The 20,100-nt window shown below is 37.3% G+C and overlaps 1 protein-coding gene across 1 annotated transcript in view; it reads left to right on the forward strand.

The window, feature by feature from the left end:
• Positions 1–18,606, forward strand: part of HAAO (3-hydroxyanthranilate 3,4-dioxygenase) — a 33,784-nt gene extending 15,178 nt beyond the window's left edge. The window contains exons 5-10 of the mRNA XM_071577538.1: positions 1,899–1,988; positions 2,691–2,734; positions 13,630–13,775; positions 14,927–14,995; positions 16,126–16,208; positions 17,540–18,606. Coding sequence (XP_071433639.1) covers positions 1,899–1,988; positions 2,691–2,734; positions 13,630–13,775; positions 14,927–14,995; positions 16,126–16,208; positions 17,540–17,618 — 511 coding nt within the window. The 3' untranslated portion in view covers positions 17,619–18,606. The remainder of the gene's footprint in view (positions 1–1,898; positions 1,989–2,690; positions 2,735–13,629; positions 13,776–14,926; positions 14,996–16,125; positions 16,209–17,539) is intronic.
• The last annotated feature ends 1,494 nt before the right edge of the window (positions 18,607–20,100 follow it).

The following is a 20,100-nucleotide window of genomic DNA, read 5'->3' on the forward strand; positions in this document are numbered from 1 at the left end:
TTTTGCCTTTCATTGCAGGTCTGTGGATTGTGAGAATTTACATTATTAAAAATATATTTTGAGCTGGAAACTATTGGCCAGTAATTCAGATAACAGTGTTTATTATTAATGAAATAAGAGAACATAAGTAGCTTTAAGTAACTTTAACTAAAATAACCTACCATGTACATGAGTCTGTGAATGGTATGAGTTAGAGAAATCCTGAACAACGTTTTAGGGATTTTAGGCCATTCTAGAGATTTGTACTCCAATATAGGCACGCTCTGTGGAGACAAACTAAAAGCTACCATATGCTTTGCAAGTGGAAACTAACAAAGCACATTCTCAACCGAAATTGTCAATGAGGTGCCTGAAAAAAGAATGGCTTAGAGGTTTCTGGTGCCTGTGTTTTCACACTGATATGATGGAAAAAAAAAGACACCTGAAGTTTTGGAAGTAAACAATCTCGTCTTGCTTTTGAACCTGCATTGCCACTGTGTGTTCCTGGGAGAGATGGGAATTTACAACCAGAACTTCTCATCTCCTCAAACTTTTTTCACTGCCAGCCACCAGCAGCAAAGACTGAACAAGAGAAATTCATAATGAACTTTGAAGTATGCTGATTCAAGTCTAATATTACGTTACTGTTCCATTATTTTCATGTCTACAAGACTTAGTCATAAATCAGAGCCCACAGCATGCTGATTACTGTACAAGTGAAGAATAAGTAGCCTGTCCCAGTGTTTAAGCCTAAGTAATGATTACATGCCTTGTACTATAAGAAAAATGATCTAGCTAATCTTAATCCTACAGCAAACAAATCATAAAAAAAACCAAAAAACACCCCACAACAACTAAGTTTGATGTTACTCCTGTTGTTGGATACTTTTTATCAAAAAAGACATTTGTAGCATCTCCTTTCTCTGCAAATTATCTGCGTTAAAATTTTGTGGTCATAGCACAGGGGTTTTTTCCAATTGAAGGCATACATAATGTTACTCTCTTCAGTGTACCCTGTTCTTGCAAAACATGAGGAGCTGGGGAGCTCTTTAAGTATTTCTGGACAATATGTATATAGATACACAGGACAGACAGGAACATACAAATATACGGAGCATAATTCCATAAGCAGTTTTTCCCTCTTCTGAAACTCATTCCAGTAACATTAACCCAAAAATACACACAGGACCTCTTTAAAACCAGCCACAATACAAGTGGCAGTACTAAAGCCCATCACTCCTTGCCAGCCCATGCAGTCTTTTTAAAATTTGAGTATAAATTCTCTATCTGGCATTCCATAGATTATATCTGATGACCTGTTGATCTCACCACATTTTATTTGTTAAGACATAAAAAAATGCAAGCGAAACACTAAGTTCCTCTTCAGAGAGGTAAACTAAATACTACCCAAATCTATGCAGCTGAAAACCATCTATTTTTCACAAATAAGTCCATAAGCCACCTTGTATTCTTACCAGCCCATGCATAAGCATTAAGTGAGCTTACTCAATTATGAGCATTTATATCTCATAGCTGCATGGAAGCAATTACTGGAAATGGTATTTGTGGCCAGTTATTTTTGTCATAACAAGGTGAAAGTTACTGGTCCCAAGAGATTATGGCACCAATCATTTCCAGGATTCAGTCTGGAAAGCTTGCTGAAGGAATTCAGTGACTTGACCTCTGGTTGCTCAACAGAACTACAAGGCACTCCACAGAAGTCTGAGCACCTCACCCACCAAGCCACCTAACCAGGGAAACAGAAAGCTTCCCTAAATGACCATTCTACAGAATAAAGTACACTGGGCATGAGAACAACACACTCTTCCATAACATCAAGTAGCTATTTTCTTCAAAAGACTGAAACTGCCTAATCAGCAAGTTAATAAAAGGATTGACTAATGTCTTTACTTTGGCAGATACTATGTTGGAGAGACCACTAATGTCCTCTTTGAAAAATGGTTTCACTGTGAAGATCTCGGCACTCAACTTATACCAATAATTAAAGAGTAAGCTTTTTTCTTTGTAAATTAAAAAAAAAAAAAACAAAAACGGTTAAAATTGTCTTGCAGATCTTCATCAGTCTGTGACTTACATAGTTAGTTTTCCATTTACGCTGCATTTTACATAGACTTGTTAAAACATAAGTGCTGTTCTACAGACTTTTAATCATATCTTGTGTGTCCCAAACTCATCAAATTAGATTTAAAAAAAAAAGAAAAATATTTCTTTTTTCTATCTGGAACTTACTTTTTTGAACCACTAAAAGCACATTGTTCCCAAGTGCAAAAAAAAAAAAGACTGAATGAAAAATTAACACTGATTGATGCTACATTAACTAGATAAAACACTAAATTGCCTTAGGGCTTCTTTCTCTCTTGCTTTAACCTTGTTTGTGAATAATGAAGAGTGTGACAAATTTGGTAGAGAGCTCCTTTCCAGGAAATGTGTGAATGTCATTGATTAATCAATTTGTTCAATGGTTGCTAAAGGTGAACAAGAGAATTTTTTAGTGACATGAATTTTGTAGGACTTTCAGACAACCCCTGTGTCAATAAAATAGGTATAGTCCTGTTGCACAGATGTATAGTAGCTGAGGATCTGGCACATGTATTCTCAGCACAAAACCTGATGGCCAGTGTTACTTCCTAGTCTTTGTTAACCTATAGAGCATGACCTTTTTACTTGTGTTTAAATGTTCATTATTCCAGGTTTTTCAATTCAAGGCAATATCAAACTGGAAAACCAAATCCAGGTAATGCAAATTAATTTCAGAATTTGAACAATTGCCAATTGAACAGCAATGTTTCTCACTACATAAAATGATTCAGTTTCTGTTTTTCTTTCGGATTGTGTAAATTAAAGTTACTTTGGGAAGTAATTCCTTTCATTATCCCAACCACAAAAAACAACCATCTACATGATTATCTACAGCATCTTGCCATCATAACAACCTATCAGGTAACTATACAGTGTGAAATCTTAGTATCTCTATCCTTGCATGACTTTCTAGTCTTATGCTAACCAAATTTCATTTCTGACTATGCATAGTGATATTTTTGTGAGTTGAGTCTATAAACTCTACACCTACTTGTACTTTACCTATAACTATACATTGTAACCTACTCTTGGAACACCTATAGAAAGACAAATGCTTGTAGTTCCTGTAGTGTTTGATCTGTTTAACATTTGATTTCTGTGCTGTCCCCAGTTTTTTATTTTGCCTTTGTGGATAGTGATTGCAATTTCCACACTGGAGCAGATGCTCTAGTTGTAACTCCACTCAATTCTGTTGGACACAGACATAGAACAGAGAGAGTGACTGTTCAAGAAAGCCAATCTGTTAGTTTTGGATTTAGGAATTGGATCTCTCAAACATGATGGTTGCTTTTTGCCTGGCAACCAAGGTCTCTATTGCAAGGATACTGCAACAGCACCTTCAGTGGGAAACTTATTTTGCTGAAATCTTGCAATCCTGTAGGTCCACAGCACGTGCATGATCCATTGCTATTGATTAAAAAATTATGCGCAAAATACTACCCTCGTGTCTTCTCTATGTACTAAAAACTATGCAACCTTCTGTACCTGCAGGAACAGTTTCTATGGACTATTTGCAAGTGTTTTAATTAGGTGCAACCTGGTCAGCTCTGCTGCAAGAACTACCTGGAAAGTCTCCATTACATTGCCAGGTTCTTAGCTGACACATGGAAAATCAGCATAAGAACAGCAGGAGCTGCCTGGAGGATGTCCAGGAGAGCCTGAGGTTCCCACCTGGGGAGTTCCTACACCAGTTTGCCAAATGCTAACCTGTTCAGTCAATACCATTGCTCACCTAGGTTTGTTCCCTCAAATCTCTCTACTGCCTCATCTATGCAGACAAATGACTGAGGGACATCCTGCACCAACTAAGAAATTTATGATTTAGGCCCACTGAATATGCACACATGCACAGCTGTAACACCCAGTTATGCTACTCTTAAAACTACATGAGTAGCTTGTATGTCATCCTCCAGTCACACCCATAATTTAAATTCCATAGCTCTTGTTACAAGATAATGATAAAATTCATTTTCCCTCTCTGAGAAGTTTTTGGAACCAGCTATCCATGGTCTCCACATTATTTCCTGAATATTTTAAGTAAGACGATTCTTAAGAATTACTCTAATAGAGACAAAAGTTCCAGTGAAACAGTATTTCCCCATCTATCCCATTTCTTGATAGTTACTGCCTGCCATCTCAATCAATAATGGACCTAAGCTCTTACTCAAAACCTAAAATGGGGAAAAGCTGGTTTTTGCATGAACATTACCGTTCTTAAAAGTAATTAACTAAACCATTGTCACCAAAATGAAAAGTTCACAGAAGAGTCCTCTGGATGGGATAGGAACCTTAAAGCCCTTGCAATTAGGAAATGCTAAGCCAGTCAGAAACCCTTCCTGAAAAGCTGCAGCTGAACCAGCTTTTGGCATTGGTTCTTTGACTGAATAGTGAATGTACTTCTCAGAAAAAGGCTCCATATTTCTTATAAATGAAATGTTATTGTCTCCAAGATGCTACTTTTATGCACTACCAAAATGTGTTTCTTTTAATTTGAGCATGTCACCTCTCTTCAGGTGTTGGTGGTTTGTTTGGAGTTTTTTGCACAGGGGGGTGGGTGGGTTCAGTAGGGCAGGTACTGTCTATCACTGTGTGTTCATACAGTGTTTAGCAGAGGAAATATAATTTCAGATTAATCCTCTAGATGCTGCTGTAATAAAAAAAATATAATATCACACATGCTATCCGTGTTCAATACAGTGATATCCAATAAGCATCCCTCACCAGGCAAAGATTTTATGTCACTAGCAAATTAATTATATCAATGCATAAACAAAATAACTTTAGAGATTTATATTGTTAATTTTTTGGGAGATGATTAGAGCTGAAAAAAAACCTGTGACAATCAATCAGAAGCTATGTTACATCTTGAAACCTTTTTTAAAATATAGAATTCTGAAAAATTGATACTGATAAACCCAGTAAAGATGCTCTTTCCTTTTAAATTATTCAAAACCTGTAAAAATGCAAAAAAAGCCTGAGAGATTTCAATGAACTGAAGAGAAATTTGAAGAGAAATTTTTTCAAGACAAAAGAAAAGGCAAGAAAATATAGTTATTTTGTTCACAGCTCAGTACATCACTCTCAGAGGAATGGATTCTCCCCTTGGATTAGCTGCTATGTCAAGAAAACAAATATTTTAAATTCTCTTGTCTTAATTCTTGCTGTAAGAAAAAGGCAGTCAGCAAAGTTACTTGGCAGGCTTTTGGCTGGGGTAACAGCTCCCTTTTTGCAATTTTCAGGTCTCATGGACAGTAAGCAGCTCAACATCTCAGTCATATATTATGCATAAGGAAAATACCCCACATTTTTAGTTACAGATATTTTAGCATGTAGCTCCTGTAACTCAGTGAGATTTATGTTTAAAGTAAATAAATCAATCAATAAATAAATCAAAGTCAGACTGAGATACAAGTAAGCTGGTAATATGTTCACTCTGGCAGTACTCCCAACAGAGAAATAACGCTATGAATTTATGCAGCTTTCTCTTCCCTCTACCTACCTCTCCCCAGGAAGTGGATTTCAGCAACCGTCATGATACTTGCAGCATATGACAAGCTATCAATAGTTTTTCATGATGTTTCACTCAAGACACATTTTAACATTATTTGAACTAGCTATGCAGAGGACTGGGATTCAGGTTTTCTTTCAGTTTCTCTTCTGAAAACCCAGAATCCCCTCAGTTTAAAAGCACTAGCTGAAGTGCTCAACGTTCCTCTCTGTGTAAGCCTGAACTAGTGCCTCACCTTCTTGGAGAGAAATGAAATAAAATTGGGAAAAAAAACCACCTTGAAAGAAATCCTTGATTGCAGCTTACTCTAGAGGAAAACTATAAATGGAATCAATCAAGCTCCAATTGCTTTTTAAAAAAAAAAAAAACACATAAAAACCTCCAAAGCTAAGTCCAGACTTTTTCTTGATTTATTTATGATTTCTGGCTTAGCCAAGAGTGGGGAAAGTCCTTCTGAAAGCAGGGTAGTCAGCATATATGAAAAGACAGCAGAAGAGGGACTCAAGTACCATCAGGTAAAATACAATCAGAAACATGCATTACAATCCTTACTTGAGGCACCTTCCCTGGAACTGTTTTGTGCCTCTTTTGTTTCCATGTTTAGAAATAAAATTTGAGAGCACTCACCACCTTTTATCAATAACAGTGAATGTGTTTAGGCTATAGTCTATACGTGGAACACTAAAGATGGATTGGTTTGGTTTACTTTACATAGTTTTTGGCGTAAGGAATCACATTTCTCAAATCTTGCTACTTTCAGTTGAATCAAACTGAAAGCAAGATTTTCTCAAGTGTTTCTATTTCATCCCAATTTTCTAGTCAAGAGAAAAAGAGACAGTTCAGGCAGAGAAACCTCAGTTCTAATAAACACTGATGGCTGGATATTCTTTGCAAAAGTAACCAGAAGCTCAAAAGCTTATCCTGCCACACACACAGAAATAATCCTGGCTTCTTTTAAATGAAACTTGATGGGGGGGAAATGTGCAAAAAAATTTTCTCAAGTTAGGCTTGTTTAAAAATGAACTTTATGAACACTGATGGTATAGGTAAAATGTCAGGTTTTTATATACATATATATATATATCTGTAATACCAAAAAATCCCAGTCCTGTAGGGACTTCACTAGCAACACTTCATTGATTCTCAGTGCACCCAAGGGTGATTTGCAATGTGGATTTAGGATCTAGTCTGTACTGTTAGAACACAATGTAGCTTTATGCTCATGATTCAGAGCAGATAAAGCCTAAGGAACTGAATGAATATGAAAAATTGTGTGCTTTCTTCAGCCAGTGGAGCAGGGATACCATACAATCTAGGGCATGATCTGTAAATGTTTTTTGGTTTCAGTAGAGCTATTAAGCCAGTTATAAGGGTGAGCTCAGCACTATAAAAATCATCTTCTGTATTCTCATCCTCTGTAGCTAATCCAGTCCAACCTCTATAGACAGGATTTCGTCTTTGGTCTTATTTCACTAGTGTATAAAATCAAGGAAATCTTTATTCTTCAACTTTTTCTTATTTTCACTTAGCTGGCTAGTGGGAAAATATTAATACCTCAGAAAACTAAAAATATGGAAAAGAAATTCTCTCTTCATTTACACTAGAGCACATACAGGGGTATGCTTTTGAACTTAAAGTCACTAAAGTACAAATATTTGTACCTTTCTGTTTTAAGTACATTGAAATCATTCTAAAGATACTGTTGCTGTGGGAGTTTTTGTTAAATAAGAATGGTAATTTTGGAAATAAGTTTTATTTGCTATATTTCTGCTTAGAAAGTTAGCTATTTGATTTTCTCTTCTTTCATCTTTTGAGGAGTTCCAAAATACTTAGATAGATCACTCCTTTTCTATAATATGTTACTTGTTTCTGCTCTAAGTACTTATATTAAAAGAAACAGCATATAAGCTTTTATATATTAAGGACTATTCTTCTAGGGAATTTATTTTGCACACAGCCACCAGGAGGTCTGCAGGACAGGACAGTATTCAAACAGATGAAGAGAGCCAATCACTTTAAACTGTCTAGACCCATCATAAGTGTACAATTCTCCAAATCACCATCTCTGTAACTTGTATCAACAATTTGAATCTTCTCTTTTTTTTCTTATATTTTATCCTCATTGCTGTCTTCTGGCAAAGACGCCCACATACATATACTATTCATCTTTATCTTGTCATGCCTATATCCTTTAAGTAACTTCTAAGTCAGGTTTATATCTCTTTTGAAGCCCACCTAAACCGCTAAGGGTATTGTAGGTGGGAAAAGGGAATAGAATCATCTACAATAACCCTCCAATGCTTATAAACACACAACCTCTCACTGGCTTCATCCATTTTCCTTCCCCTCACAGTTAACAACTCTTCACTCCACACCAGTCCCTAGTGAGTGTAGAGAACTGTTCAGACAGACCAATCTAAGTCAGCAGTATTTAATACTCAAAGAAAATAGGATTACAATATCTGGAGTATGACTGCTATAGTTTTCCACATGAAAACTTGGACTAAACTCTTTAATCCCAAACTACAATGTATCGCCCAAAACCCAGGACTGTAGGCTGCTCATACTCTGGAGCCAGGAATGCTCCAAGAAGTTTGTTAGGGTCCCAGAGCTCAGAACTATTAAAGACAACATTCACAAAACAAACATGGAAGAAAGTCTCCCATAAGAAGTCTACTCCTCCCACAATAATTTCAGCTGAGCCCCCTCAAAGAGAGGCAGATCATCAGCTCTAGTCTCTGGGAACTCTCCTATTGCTTCAGCATGTGAACCAATCCACTCTGCAGCTTTAGTGCATAATGTAACAAACCTATCAAGAAAATAGGAAGAAATACCTTATAAAGTTGATTTCATTTCTATTCAGACTTCTGTGAAGAAAAATAAAATTAAGAGCTCTAAAACTCAGTAGGTATGCCTTCTCTAATAAGGTAGATTCTTTCTTCCTCTACCCTCTTAAATGCTCCCCAGATGGCAACACATGAAACAAAAAACTCACTAATGGGGTCAGTCTGACATTCTCACCAGCGTTTCTAAGGCTATTTAGTAGTAATAGCTCATGCACGTACAAATCCTTGTCTCACAAATGCAGTGAGGCCTCAACACTTGTTATAATGAAATATCCTATTCCTCCTCTATGGAAACTGAAGTTACCCTCAAAGAGGATTAATGAAATGTCCACAGTTATGAAAGGCAGATTCAGAAACAAAATTAAGACTTCTGATTTTAGGACTGGAAAAAGTGTCAGTATTTCTCAGTACAATTTATCAACAACCCAGCTAGATCATGAAGAACCTGTAAACAGAATTATGGCTTAAATATTGCAAATTTTTTGTTCTAATTTATTTCCTTCCTTATGGCTGATGAAATTGCCTTTTGAAAAGGCTATATTTCTTTATTACAAAAATATTTTTCAAGGCTTTCCTCATCAAACTTCTTTGTTTCAATTAGGAGAAAAAAATTGTTGTTCAATTTCCAGCATAGATTTAATGACACGAAGAAGAATGTGCCTAGAAATAATTACAGGGACAAGTCATAAATTAGCAGTCATGCCAATTCTCAGGGCATGCTACAAAAACAAATACAGTTACACAGGCAAATGTATAATTACACCAAGTGAGTGCTGTATTTTCAGCTAAATGTTTCTCATCTATACTCAACAACAGTGAAATGAACCAATGACCCCCAAAGTAATCAGTCACTGTCAGGTCTTTCACTCTGGATTTTTACATGGTTTTTTCAAACCCAGTTGTCTGAAATTACATCCCTTATTTCACAGGTTTTATTTGCAGAGGTATTAAAGTCCTACTAGTCTCATTGGCATTTCTGCTAATATGGAGGATAAAGTAGATTTTTTTTTCATAGAAATTAAGTAGGTACATATGGGAAAAACATCCCAGGGTATGTATTATTGCTGGCAATTAAATATGAAATTCTGCAAAACTCACACATTAGAACTATTCATTATGATATACTGTTTAGGAGATGGAAATTATAATTGGAAAGTGTACAGAAATATGTTAATACAACTCATGAGCTCTTTAGGGTTACCCTAGTGTGGGCCACTCTGAAAACAAAAGAGGGTTCGACCGCTTCAGATTGCTTAAGGATATCTTCTGCTTTTACAGAAGGAGACACCATTTGTAAGGGACTGTCTCAGCCTTGCATAGAGTAGGGGCCACAGCACGCAGGGACAGATTGTTCCTGAGGCAGCACAGTACCTTAAGAATATATAAATTGATTTAGAGATTTGAAGATTGTTCCAACTAGAATATGCTGTCTAGAAGTAAAGGATGTCTAGAAGTAAAGGTTTTCATAAAGCCAATGTAATAACTTTGACAGTTGACCTTATTTCAATATATTTCATGTGCTTTATTGCTCTTGTCCTTTGCACAAATCCTGAGGAAACAAGGTTTGCAAGAGAGCTATGGAAGAGCTTGGGAATAGTAGGGCTCAAGAAGCATTCCAAGAATGAGCTGGTCTGATTTTTCTATTAGAAAGCTTACACACATCACAGGGGTAGGGGAGGAGGACCTTCCATGTAACATATGAGTTTGGGGTAAGCAAATACAGCCATTTACACGTGGTAGGTCAATGTCAGTCCTCTTTTACCCGCCCTCTCTATTGCTATCAGAAGTACAGCACTCCCAGCAAGTTCCAAACTCTTCCTTAGATGGTCTCTGTTGAAGCTGTAACTACCTGTACATTCACTTACTGTTTTCTTGCAAGCAGTTCTCTTCTTTCTTGTCCATTTTAATATTCTCAGTCTCAGTACATTCTCTATTGTTAACTGAAAGCAACTTCCACTAAAACCTGGAATTTCCTTTTTTAAATATTTACAAACTCATTTCATAAACATGATGTATTTTTCAGCTTAACATGATATCATCACATTCTAATTTAAAACTGAAAAGAGCTATAAACCTCAAAGAACACATCGCTGTGATATGAATTTTTAATAGTAATGATCTACAAAAATGGACTTTAGTATCGAACTATTTAAGTGGATATCCAGAACATGTAAGAAAATGTTAAATTTGATCTCCCACTTACTTGGCAAAACATACACAAGACTTTCAGCTGATTAGTTTAGAATTGCTGTCTTCTTGCATTTTGCTAGTGTATTTTTACTTTTACCATCATTAACCATGTTGTCTCCTTGTCTCACAGCATTGCTAGAACAGAATGCTAGAAAGAGACTTACACTTCCTGAGATACTGCTGAAAGCTAATGTAGAGGCTAAGCAGAAATATATGCAACAATATCTAAATATAAGCCATTAGCCTTATGGGAAACACTCAGTTCCTTTGGAAGCTCCAGGCTTCAACTCTGATGTGTGTGAGACTACAAAGAACTGAATTCTCTTCTTTGTAGCTTTTTAGCTCAAGTTCACAAGCCCTAGGACACCTGCAGCTTTTAGCATCATGCAAGGGTTACATAGGGACTCAGTCAAGTAGTCAAGATAATGTTACACATGTCACATACCTCCTCACCACAACACTCTCTTACTTGTTCTGCAGTAACAGGTAATCAAATCATCACACTGGATCACACTAAAGGTTAATTTCATGCAGACACAGTTTTCAAAGGCCGTTGGACTGGGGAAAGTGTCATTAATATCAAAAGTACTATTAGGACAAAACCCTGTCATAGGCCAGGGTCTGACAAGACAAGTGTCAAAAAAACAGCATTTGCATTGAGGAACTTAAAGTCTAAATAAACAAAAGTCCATCTTTACTTGAAAGTAAATGAAACTGTTAGAAATTGCCTGTATATCACAAGCAAGACAGGACAGTGCACCATAGTAATTGCAGGATGTATTACACTCTACACTGGCTCCAAGTAGTGGCCACTGTAGTGGCCAAGTAGTAGGCCACTGTGTGGTGTTGTCCCTGCTGATCAGGCCAGCTGGAATCAGAGACCAGTAGAAAGAGAAAAACCAGCAACACTATGTTTGTGGAGAATAAGTGGAAGTTAAGCTACAAACTCAGACGTTTATAGTTACTTCTCATTGTTAGATTTGTGTTGCTTCATGGTCACAACACAAACAACTACTTTGGCTCTTTTGTACCCCAAATTCCTTGCAACTCACAGGGAGCATTCAGAGTCCTGCTTGCCTAAAATACCACAGCGCAATTCCTTGAGACTCATCTTTTTGTCATCCAACTTGTGAAGTCTCAACTTACTTGTTAGCTTGATGCTGGAATTCTTGACCTGTGGAGACGACATGTCCCACCCCCTGCCCTGATTTAAGCAGGATGCCCATAACATCTCAGTATTTGTCAAAAGAAAAAGAAAGAATCTAATAAAATCCCCCATACCTACCTCAACTAGGACATGCATTCAGTAGAAAGCCCTGTCAGACAGTTACCAATGGGAACTGTCTTGTACACCAAAACTACAAGAAACTTTTCTAAATTCAAGAGTGACGACTTTTATTCTGATAACAGAACCAACCAAACAACAAACCCAACTGGTAAAGATTTCTTCTATTAACAGAACAAAAATTTTAAAATCTTTTGGAATACTAATTGCATTGAGAACCTTCTGATAAGATTTCTGATAAATTTTCTTTTCCTCCTCTACTGTGTGTGAATATATATAATATTTCAACCTTTATTTTGTATTTTTTCCTTAAAAAACCCCCACAATTTTCCAGTGCCGGTTCAGTTAACCACATTCATAATTTAAGTGCAAGGTGTGTAAGTGTTCCTGATTAACTCCAGAGTATGTTTGATGACCCCATGGAAATTAAGGAGGAAAAAACCCCAAGACAACCAGACATATTGCAATGTGGAAAATAAATCACCAATTACCTTAACACTGCATTTTAGAGTGAGTCTGGATGGAACCACAGTGGGTCATCTGGTCCAACCTCCCAATATAATGGAGAAGAAATTTGAATGGCCGAAACTGTTTCCTACAACAAAAGTGTTAGCTTTCCACACAGATTATCCAGAGATGGGTGTACTCGGTACTTACTATGATCCTATAAACAGCAATAACATCTTCAGTACACTGCTATTCTCGTGGAATGGATGCACTGACCTTCCCACATATTGTTCAAAGACTGAATACAAAATGGTCTTCAGAGAAAAACTGACATACATTCAAACCACTGCAGTGAAATACATCTTTAGAGCAGAACCAAAAGAATATTGCACAATGAATGCACTAATACTTAAAAAGGACTGGTTCTCTTACTAGTATCAAGGCTAAGATTTGGCTGTGAGTTTATAACCTCAATACATTCAGGAGAAAATCTAGTGAGTTTTTCTGGAATCTAGTTGGCATTACTACTTGAAATTACTCTATGGGTGTTCCCACATGGCATCTCAGAATAAATTAATTAAGACCACCAAGGCAATTGCACTGTCTCTGCACTTCACTGTGAGCTGGTAAATAACTAAAACTCATTTCATATAGTAGCAACATGCAGTACAAATTTTGAATTTTGCCAGCCTCACTGAAATGCATTTAGTCCTCCAGCTATTTTAAATCAAATCATTTATGAAGGAGAATTACTGGAAATTGAATCCAGCTACAACTGCAGGAACAACACAAAAAATACATTTTATTAAATTCTAGACTGTGATAACCTTATTGCTTCATCATGGTCAATGTATTTAAAAACATATAGGGAAGAAGAAACATAAAAGCCAATACTAACTCTGTGGGAGATGTAGAGTAAGCTGGTTCTGTAGGCCCAACTCCACTTGCAATGTGAGCAAAGGCTCAGAGATGACACACCATATTTTACCAGTGCAAGAGCTGGTCTGAAAGAGAATGAGGAATATGCTGGCCAAAACTACTCTATTGCAACTTTTGAGTACACAGTTCTGACATCTTTGAAGAAACCACTCCATAAAGATACACAAATAGCACATGCATCTTACGGTCTCAAGTAACAAGTCCTGATAATTACCTACTTACTGTTACAACTGACTTTTGACTAGATAGTATCTGTAAATTGAACCCTTCAAGTAAAATGTTTTCAAAGGTCAGGGGAAGCAAGTATCACTGATATCTCTCTGCCTTGCTTACAGATGAACTCCTGAAAGAAACACCTTTCCCACTAAATTCCACTTCTGTTATGAAGCCATTTTCCTTCCCAGGCTGGTTAAATGATCATCGTGGTGAAATAAAACAGAAGAAATCCTTGAGTATGTTTGGAGACAACTTTGAAACAGAGGTAGGGGGGTCTAATTTCTATATTTTTAAAGATACAGATAATAGGTGCCTGCTGTTCAGATCAAGTGAATCCAGGCCTGAGAACAATATATAGTCAGTAGAGAAAGTTAAGCATCCTGGCAGAATTCAGTCGTAGTCTGCCGTGCCCTTCAGAAGTACTTGTCTTTGTCCATTGCTTTGATTAGCTTAGGGCAGAGACTTCCTAGCTAATTATTTCCACTCACAGAATCAACATGAACCTTTTATTTCCATTCATTTCCTTTGGGATTGAAACAGCACCTTTACTCCATTCCCTTACCCACTCTCTCCCTTCTCCCCCCCCCCCCCCCCCATATTTTCCAAATCAGAAGCACCAACATGATTCAATGCTAAAGTGTATTCAGCCTCCATATGTGTTTAAATAGTGTTCATTGTGCCAAGTTTAATATGGGTGTGTAAGTACACTGTTTTTTTCTGTCCCTCAATCTACATAAAGGGGAAACAAGGAAAACTGGCCAGCACAGAGAGCCTGGGCTGTGCTAAAACATTGCACTTCTCAGTTTAGTTGAACACAGTCTCGTTTGGGTGTAAATGAAGCTGTCACCATTTGATATCTGTGCTGTATGCATGATGTTTACAAAACATACTCTTCCCCTTAATTACTTGGAGTCACACTCTAAAGAATGCAATATATATGACAACAAAGTGACAGAGTGTAGGACTGTCAGGAAGAACACAGAAAGGGCAGATAATGAGAAAGATGAAGTCTAGTCTTCAGCTTTTTTACTTTAACAGAAGAAACTTTTCTACTTCAACAGGCTCTTGACAGGGCTCAGAGTTCATGAGGAGGAAGTGCGTGTTCCAAGAACAGAAGCAGGAACCATATAGATGCAAAATTGAGAGTAGGAGGAGGCAGAAGGAATAGATAAGCGAGGATGCAGAGAAGCATAAGGAGTGGCAGGTGTGATCAGTTCCCTTTTTATCAGTAGGAATCAATATAAGAATACCAAACATAGTGTGAATTTTAATGTCTGTAAAAATAACGTCATCTTCTATGAATATTCTCCTGTAAAAATAGAATGTTTTTAATGCTGTTGAAAGATGAATATGGACACTTTGGTCACTGGGATGAATCCGTTACTTTTCTTCCCTTTTATAAATTTTTTTTTAAAGGTTATAGCTTATGGACCAGGAACAACTGAGAAAAGTAAAAAGGATTCGGATATCTGGATATGGCAGCTGGTATGTGGTAATTCACACTCATTAACTGATGAGTTCTTGTTTCAGTTCAGACTGAACAGTAGTAAAGCCTTCTAGCAACAAAAGCTGTAATGATTACCTTCTTTCTTGTGGAAAAGATCACCCACAGGCATCACTCTTCAGCCTTAAACAGTAAGGAAAAATAACTAAAAAGTACTGCCACCATAAAAACAGCCTCTTTTTCCTTATCTTGTATATTGAGGACAGAGATGCCAGCATCTATCCTTGCTGGTGATTTTAATACACTCTACCAATGATATATCCTGCAAATAGATCAGAATATCTCTAAGTGATAAAACAACATCACCTATTAGTTTTGCCTTGAAGCCTTTGTCCTCATACTGAAGTTAAATTGGAATTAAGTAGAATAAGCTAATAAAAAAGTCTGAGAATTGTTTATACTAGATCACAGTGGTAGGTGATCCAGATGTCTTTCATTCAACTAGCTTCTAGAAAACTTTTGCAGCCCAAGATAAAAGCAAAGAAAATATAGTTCTTGCTTACACGTCAGGCTAACTTAAGAGACAGATATTTCTATCAGTTCCTGTTCTATTGAAATTCACAGGGACTATCAAATATGTATTAAAGACACAACAATGTTGAAAGACATTTTTTTATACTGCAACTCACAGAAGCCTATGCAGTCAAGACCATGTGGCTGGGAAGAACCTGGCTCCTCTGCTTCACAAGATAATAACTAGTTTATTCCATTGTGAATGGACTCCTATTAGCAATTTCAGTCAGGTCTCTGCTTTTTAAGACTTTAAGATATGAGGAATCAGAAAAGTAGAAGGGGAGCTTGAAATACTGCAATGATTCTCCCTGCGATTTCTGGAGCTGAACCAACTTGCAGGCTGCTAGGTTAGGTAGGTAACAGAGTCAGCAACAGGGTGCTGCTTTATGATGGGACCAATGAACCATGAAGCATGTTTTTATTGATGCTAATAGTGTTGGACAGGGAAGATCAACTGAATATTTAGCTAGGCCTCATGAAACAAAGCAGATTTGAGGTGCTCTTTCAGTGGGAAAGATTTCTATACTTGCAGCATTTTCTTTCCACTAGTGACAGGACATAGAAAATTAAAAGCTGGTTAACTGTTCTTTCCCTTCAGGAGGGCACTTCAGCTGTTACCATGGATGGTAAAACCCTTACTCTCTCTGCTGGTGACAGCCTGCTTGTCCGTGCCCAGTCTATGTGAGTAGAGATGAACAGCAGTTCAATGCATGATTTCCCAGCTTCCAGCTAATAAATTCTATGTATTTAATCCACAGCAGGCTGGACATCACTCGTGCAGAAACACAACATCTGTGAACGCAGGATTTGCAATAGGCTGCATTATTCCTTAGGGCAAAAGCATTTTCAAGAGGAAAAGCCAGACATTCATTTTAGTTCACTTCTTATGATTAAAGCTGGGGAAAATAAAAAAAGATAAGCACTACCAAGAAAAAGCAGCATGCAAAAGACCATGCATAAATATAGATGGCATGAATACACCATTTGGCATGCACAGCAAATCCTCTCAGCATCAGACCAGGCTTAATCAACATCAATGCAAAAAGATTTGGGGTTCAGGCTAAGAACACAGCTCTCTTCCTGGAGTAGGATGCATATAGCTGTTTCATAATTGTGATACACATAAGGAAAAAGACAGTGAAAATAGCTTCCAGAGAATAGAAAAGATGTGGAAAGCAGCAGAAGCTGATAAGGTGCTCACTGTGAAGATGATGAAGGATGATGGATACTCACTACAGCAGGTCATAAGCAGATGATAAAAATGGCTTTCTTTCCTACAGGAAAAATCTAACAAACAGTAGTCCTGACTACTGCACCTTTTGCTCAGCCCTGAAAACCTTTGCTGAAAGAACTAAAGCCATCCAACTTTACACAGAACTGTTCTCTGCACCTGTGATTCCAACATGCACCATCTCTTCCCTTCACCTTTACTCCCTAACTTCTGTAAAATCACTTAAATTAATTCCCAGCCCTGCAGTCCATTCATGAGCACGTGTTTTCAAAGTCATGGCACAATGCACGTGCACAGTTCATATTGCATTATGACTTAACATGACCTGTACAGCAGACATATTTTACTGCATGTACTCTGATTGATCTCTGTCTGTCTCTGCAACTAACAGATTCAGCTAATACAAAAGTGATGACCACAATTAAAAAAATCCCTATTAAATTTGTAGGCACTAATCTCATTAAAATAATAATGGTACTGAGGTGATTCTGTTCCAGACATGTCACTGAGATCAGAGTAGATGCCTTCCTCCTTGGTTCATCAATAAGTACATAAACATTCTTCCCCATCACGTCCTGATGTTCTGCTTATATTAGTGATGGTGAAGAGTAATTCCCTGAAATATCACAATATATACCAATAAGGAAAGAGAAGATACATAATCAGAACAGAACCTGTTTGTTTTCCTCTCCTTTTCAGTATCATCAACATTTAAATTGTTGGTTTGAGTATGTGGTTCCCCTCTATACACATTGGATCATCTCTCTTTCCATTATTCCAGGTATTGCTGGAAAAGAACAGAAGAATGTATTGCTCTCTGCATTGCTCAGGATCCAAAACGCAAGCAGCCTTATACTTAGCTCCTGTGTTAGTTGACTTTGATAATGACTAAGTTTTAACCTACTTGTCTTATCTTAATGATCTTTTAGGTGGAATGCCTGGAAATTCAAATAGTCCAACACAATCATTACACTTAGTTAAGTGAGTCAAGTGCTGTGCCTAGTTAAAATCTTTTCTCCCAAGTACTTAAAGTTCTAGCAAACTAATCACTAGTTACAATCACTAATTTTTTAGGTACTACTGTTCTATTTGGTTTTATATGAAAGGGAGTGAAAACAGATCCAAGTAGCAGGATTATTTATATAATAACATGTGATACTATCTGAAGAAGTTATAGACTTTCCAAATGCAAGCCTCTGCCACAAGATGTAGAAAAAGAGATGGGACAGACACTGTTATACCTACAGACAACAATCTGCATTTTTTTCCATATATTTTGTCATTTGTAATAAATTAACTACAAAATTAGTTACCCAGCCCACAGGAGGGGACCTCTAATTGGCAGTAGTTCATAGATCTTCTGAGATCATTGGCTAAAAGTTTGTTTTGTTTTTTGTAAAGGCCCTATGCTGCACTGTGTGAGGATCTCAGTGCTTTGTGAAAGAGAGGAAGGTGCATTAGTGAAGGGGGAAACAGTACCCACAACAGCATCAGGCATTACTTACACCATTGCTGTACTTGCTTCAGATGCAACTTATTACCAGTTTACCAAATCCAGCAATGCAGTATCACTCACAGAGATCAGCAGCATCCCACAGATACTATGCTAGGGGCTGTGTGTACACTACACTATCAAAAACATAGCACTGCATAGGACTAACACAGGAGAATCTGGGTCATGGGTATGTTTCTGTGCAGCAGAAATCTCAAGTCAAAGTAGCCTTAAGAAGTGTGTTGGGATAAGAAAGAAAAATTATTGTAATCTGTTTCTATTAACTGCTGCTTCTTTTTGAACAATGAGGTTTCTTGCAAAAATAATAAATGTCAATTTATCTTTTCCTGCTTTTATTCCAAGAACTCTCCAAAGACTTTGTTTCATTTGGGTTTGGGTTTTTTTTAATTTTCCTTCACATTATCAAGATCAGAAAATAGGTTGCTTATCAATTACATATTTGAGAAAGCAAAAAAAGTTACCATTTCTTGATTTTTTTTAATTAAGTTCAGAAAAATAGTCCTTTATCACCTATAAAGCTCATTAAACTGAGAGGTCATGTGTGTTTTATTCAAGTGTTCATTCTTCTGATGAGAAAGACTCAGATGGCTTGGCTTTAATCTATAACTTATATTAAATATCAGTAGCTTTTCCTAGCAAAGCACACAGCAAAAATTAGTTACATCCTCCTAATAACAGGGGACCTAATTTGAAAAATTGAACCTTGTCTTAAGGCAGGTGTGAGCTATCACACATGAAAAGGAGCTATAACATTCCCTTTGAACAAGGGAGTAATTTTTCTGATTACCGTTGGTATTGGTGTGTCTAAGTGTCTGCAGAATTGACTACTCCTGGAGTGAACATCTACGACTGAGGGACCTAGGGCAACAAAGTGTTATATTTTTAGCCTGCCAGTTAGGGGGTAACCACAGAAATATATCCATATTTCACACTGAATTATAAGGGTATAAAACACAGCAACATGTAGAAAAACATCCAGCATAATCAACAGCTCTTCATCCACTCAGAAGCACTGAGCACCATGGAACTTTCAGAATGAAAAATAAGGTGCCTTTAGATCAGAGACCTCCCATGAAATAAAATGAAGGCTCCACTCAAACTATATTTGTGATGAAGTCCTTTTATAACAGCTTGTGCTTGAATACCTAAATTCTATCCAAGTCCCATATTACGTGCCCCAAATCATAGCAAGAACCAGACCAGAAGCATTAAGCCAGGACTCCATCACCCACAGTTTTCCCACAGTCTGCAATCAGAAACCAGGACTGAGCAGATCACAAATTAACTTCTGTTGAGAACCTGCTGTCATCTAAAAATTAGGTAAGAGTTGTTAAATCCCATAACTACATGTGCTGGTTTAAAGGTAAACTGGCAGGAGAAATGAACCCGACTCAAAAGAGATTACAAGTCAGATTTACAATTTACTAAAAAGATTACAGTAAATACAATGGTACAGAGAAAAGTTAAGTACAAAACCCAGATGTATAACCCAGCATCCTGAGACACAAACAGAATCATGTTCATTAGCCCCTGTGCTGAGCGCCATGTGGTCCCTCTGAGTACAAAGTAAATGGAAGGAAAACCTGGAGATGAGGATGATAGTCACAGACCTGTCGAGGTTCTGGTCCTCCTCTGGATCTGATGAGTGTTGCCCAAAAAGCCCAAACCCCAAGATTATGTATGCTCAGGTTCAGAGGGGAATGCCCAGCACCTCACCCAGAGGGAGGCATTTCACAATGGGTGATTTAACTCTGTGAGTCATGAGATATTTTTGGAATCTTTGATGGCCTGGGTCATTGCATCTGCCTATTGTGCCAGTCCCTAATAGC

This window comes from Pithys albifrons, chromosome 2 (genome assembly GCF_047495875.1).
Source record: "Pithys albifrons albifrons isolate INPA30051 chromosome 2, PitAlb_v1, whole genome shotgun sequence".
Classification (NCBI taxonomy): domain Eukaryota; kingdom Metazoa; phylum Chordata; class Aves; order Passeriformes; family Thamnophilidae; genus Pithys; species Pithys albifrons.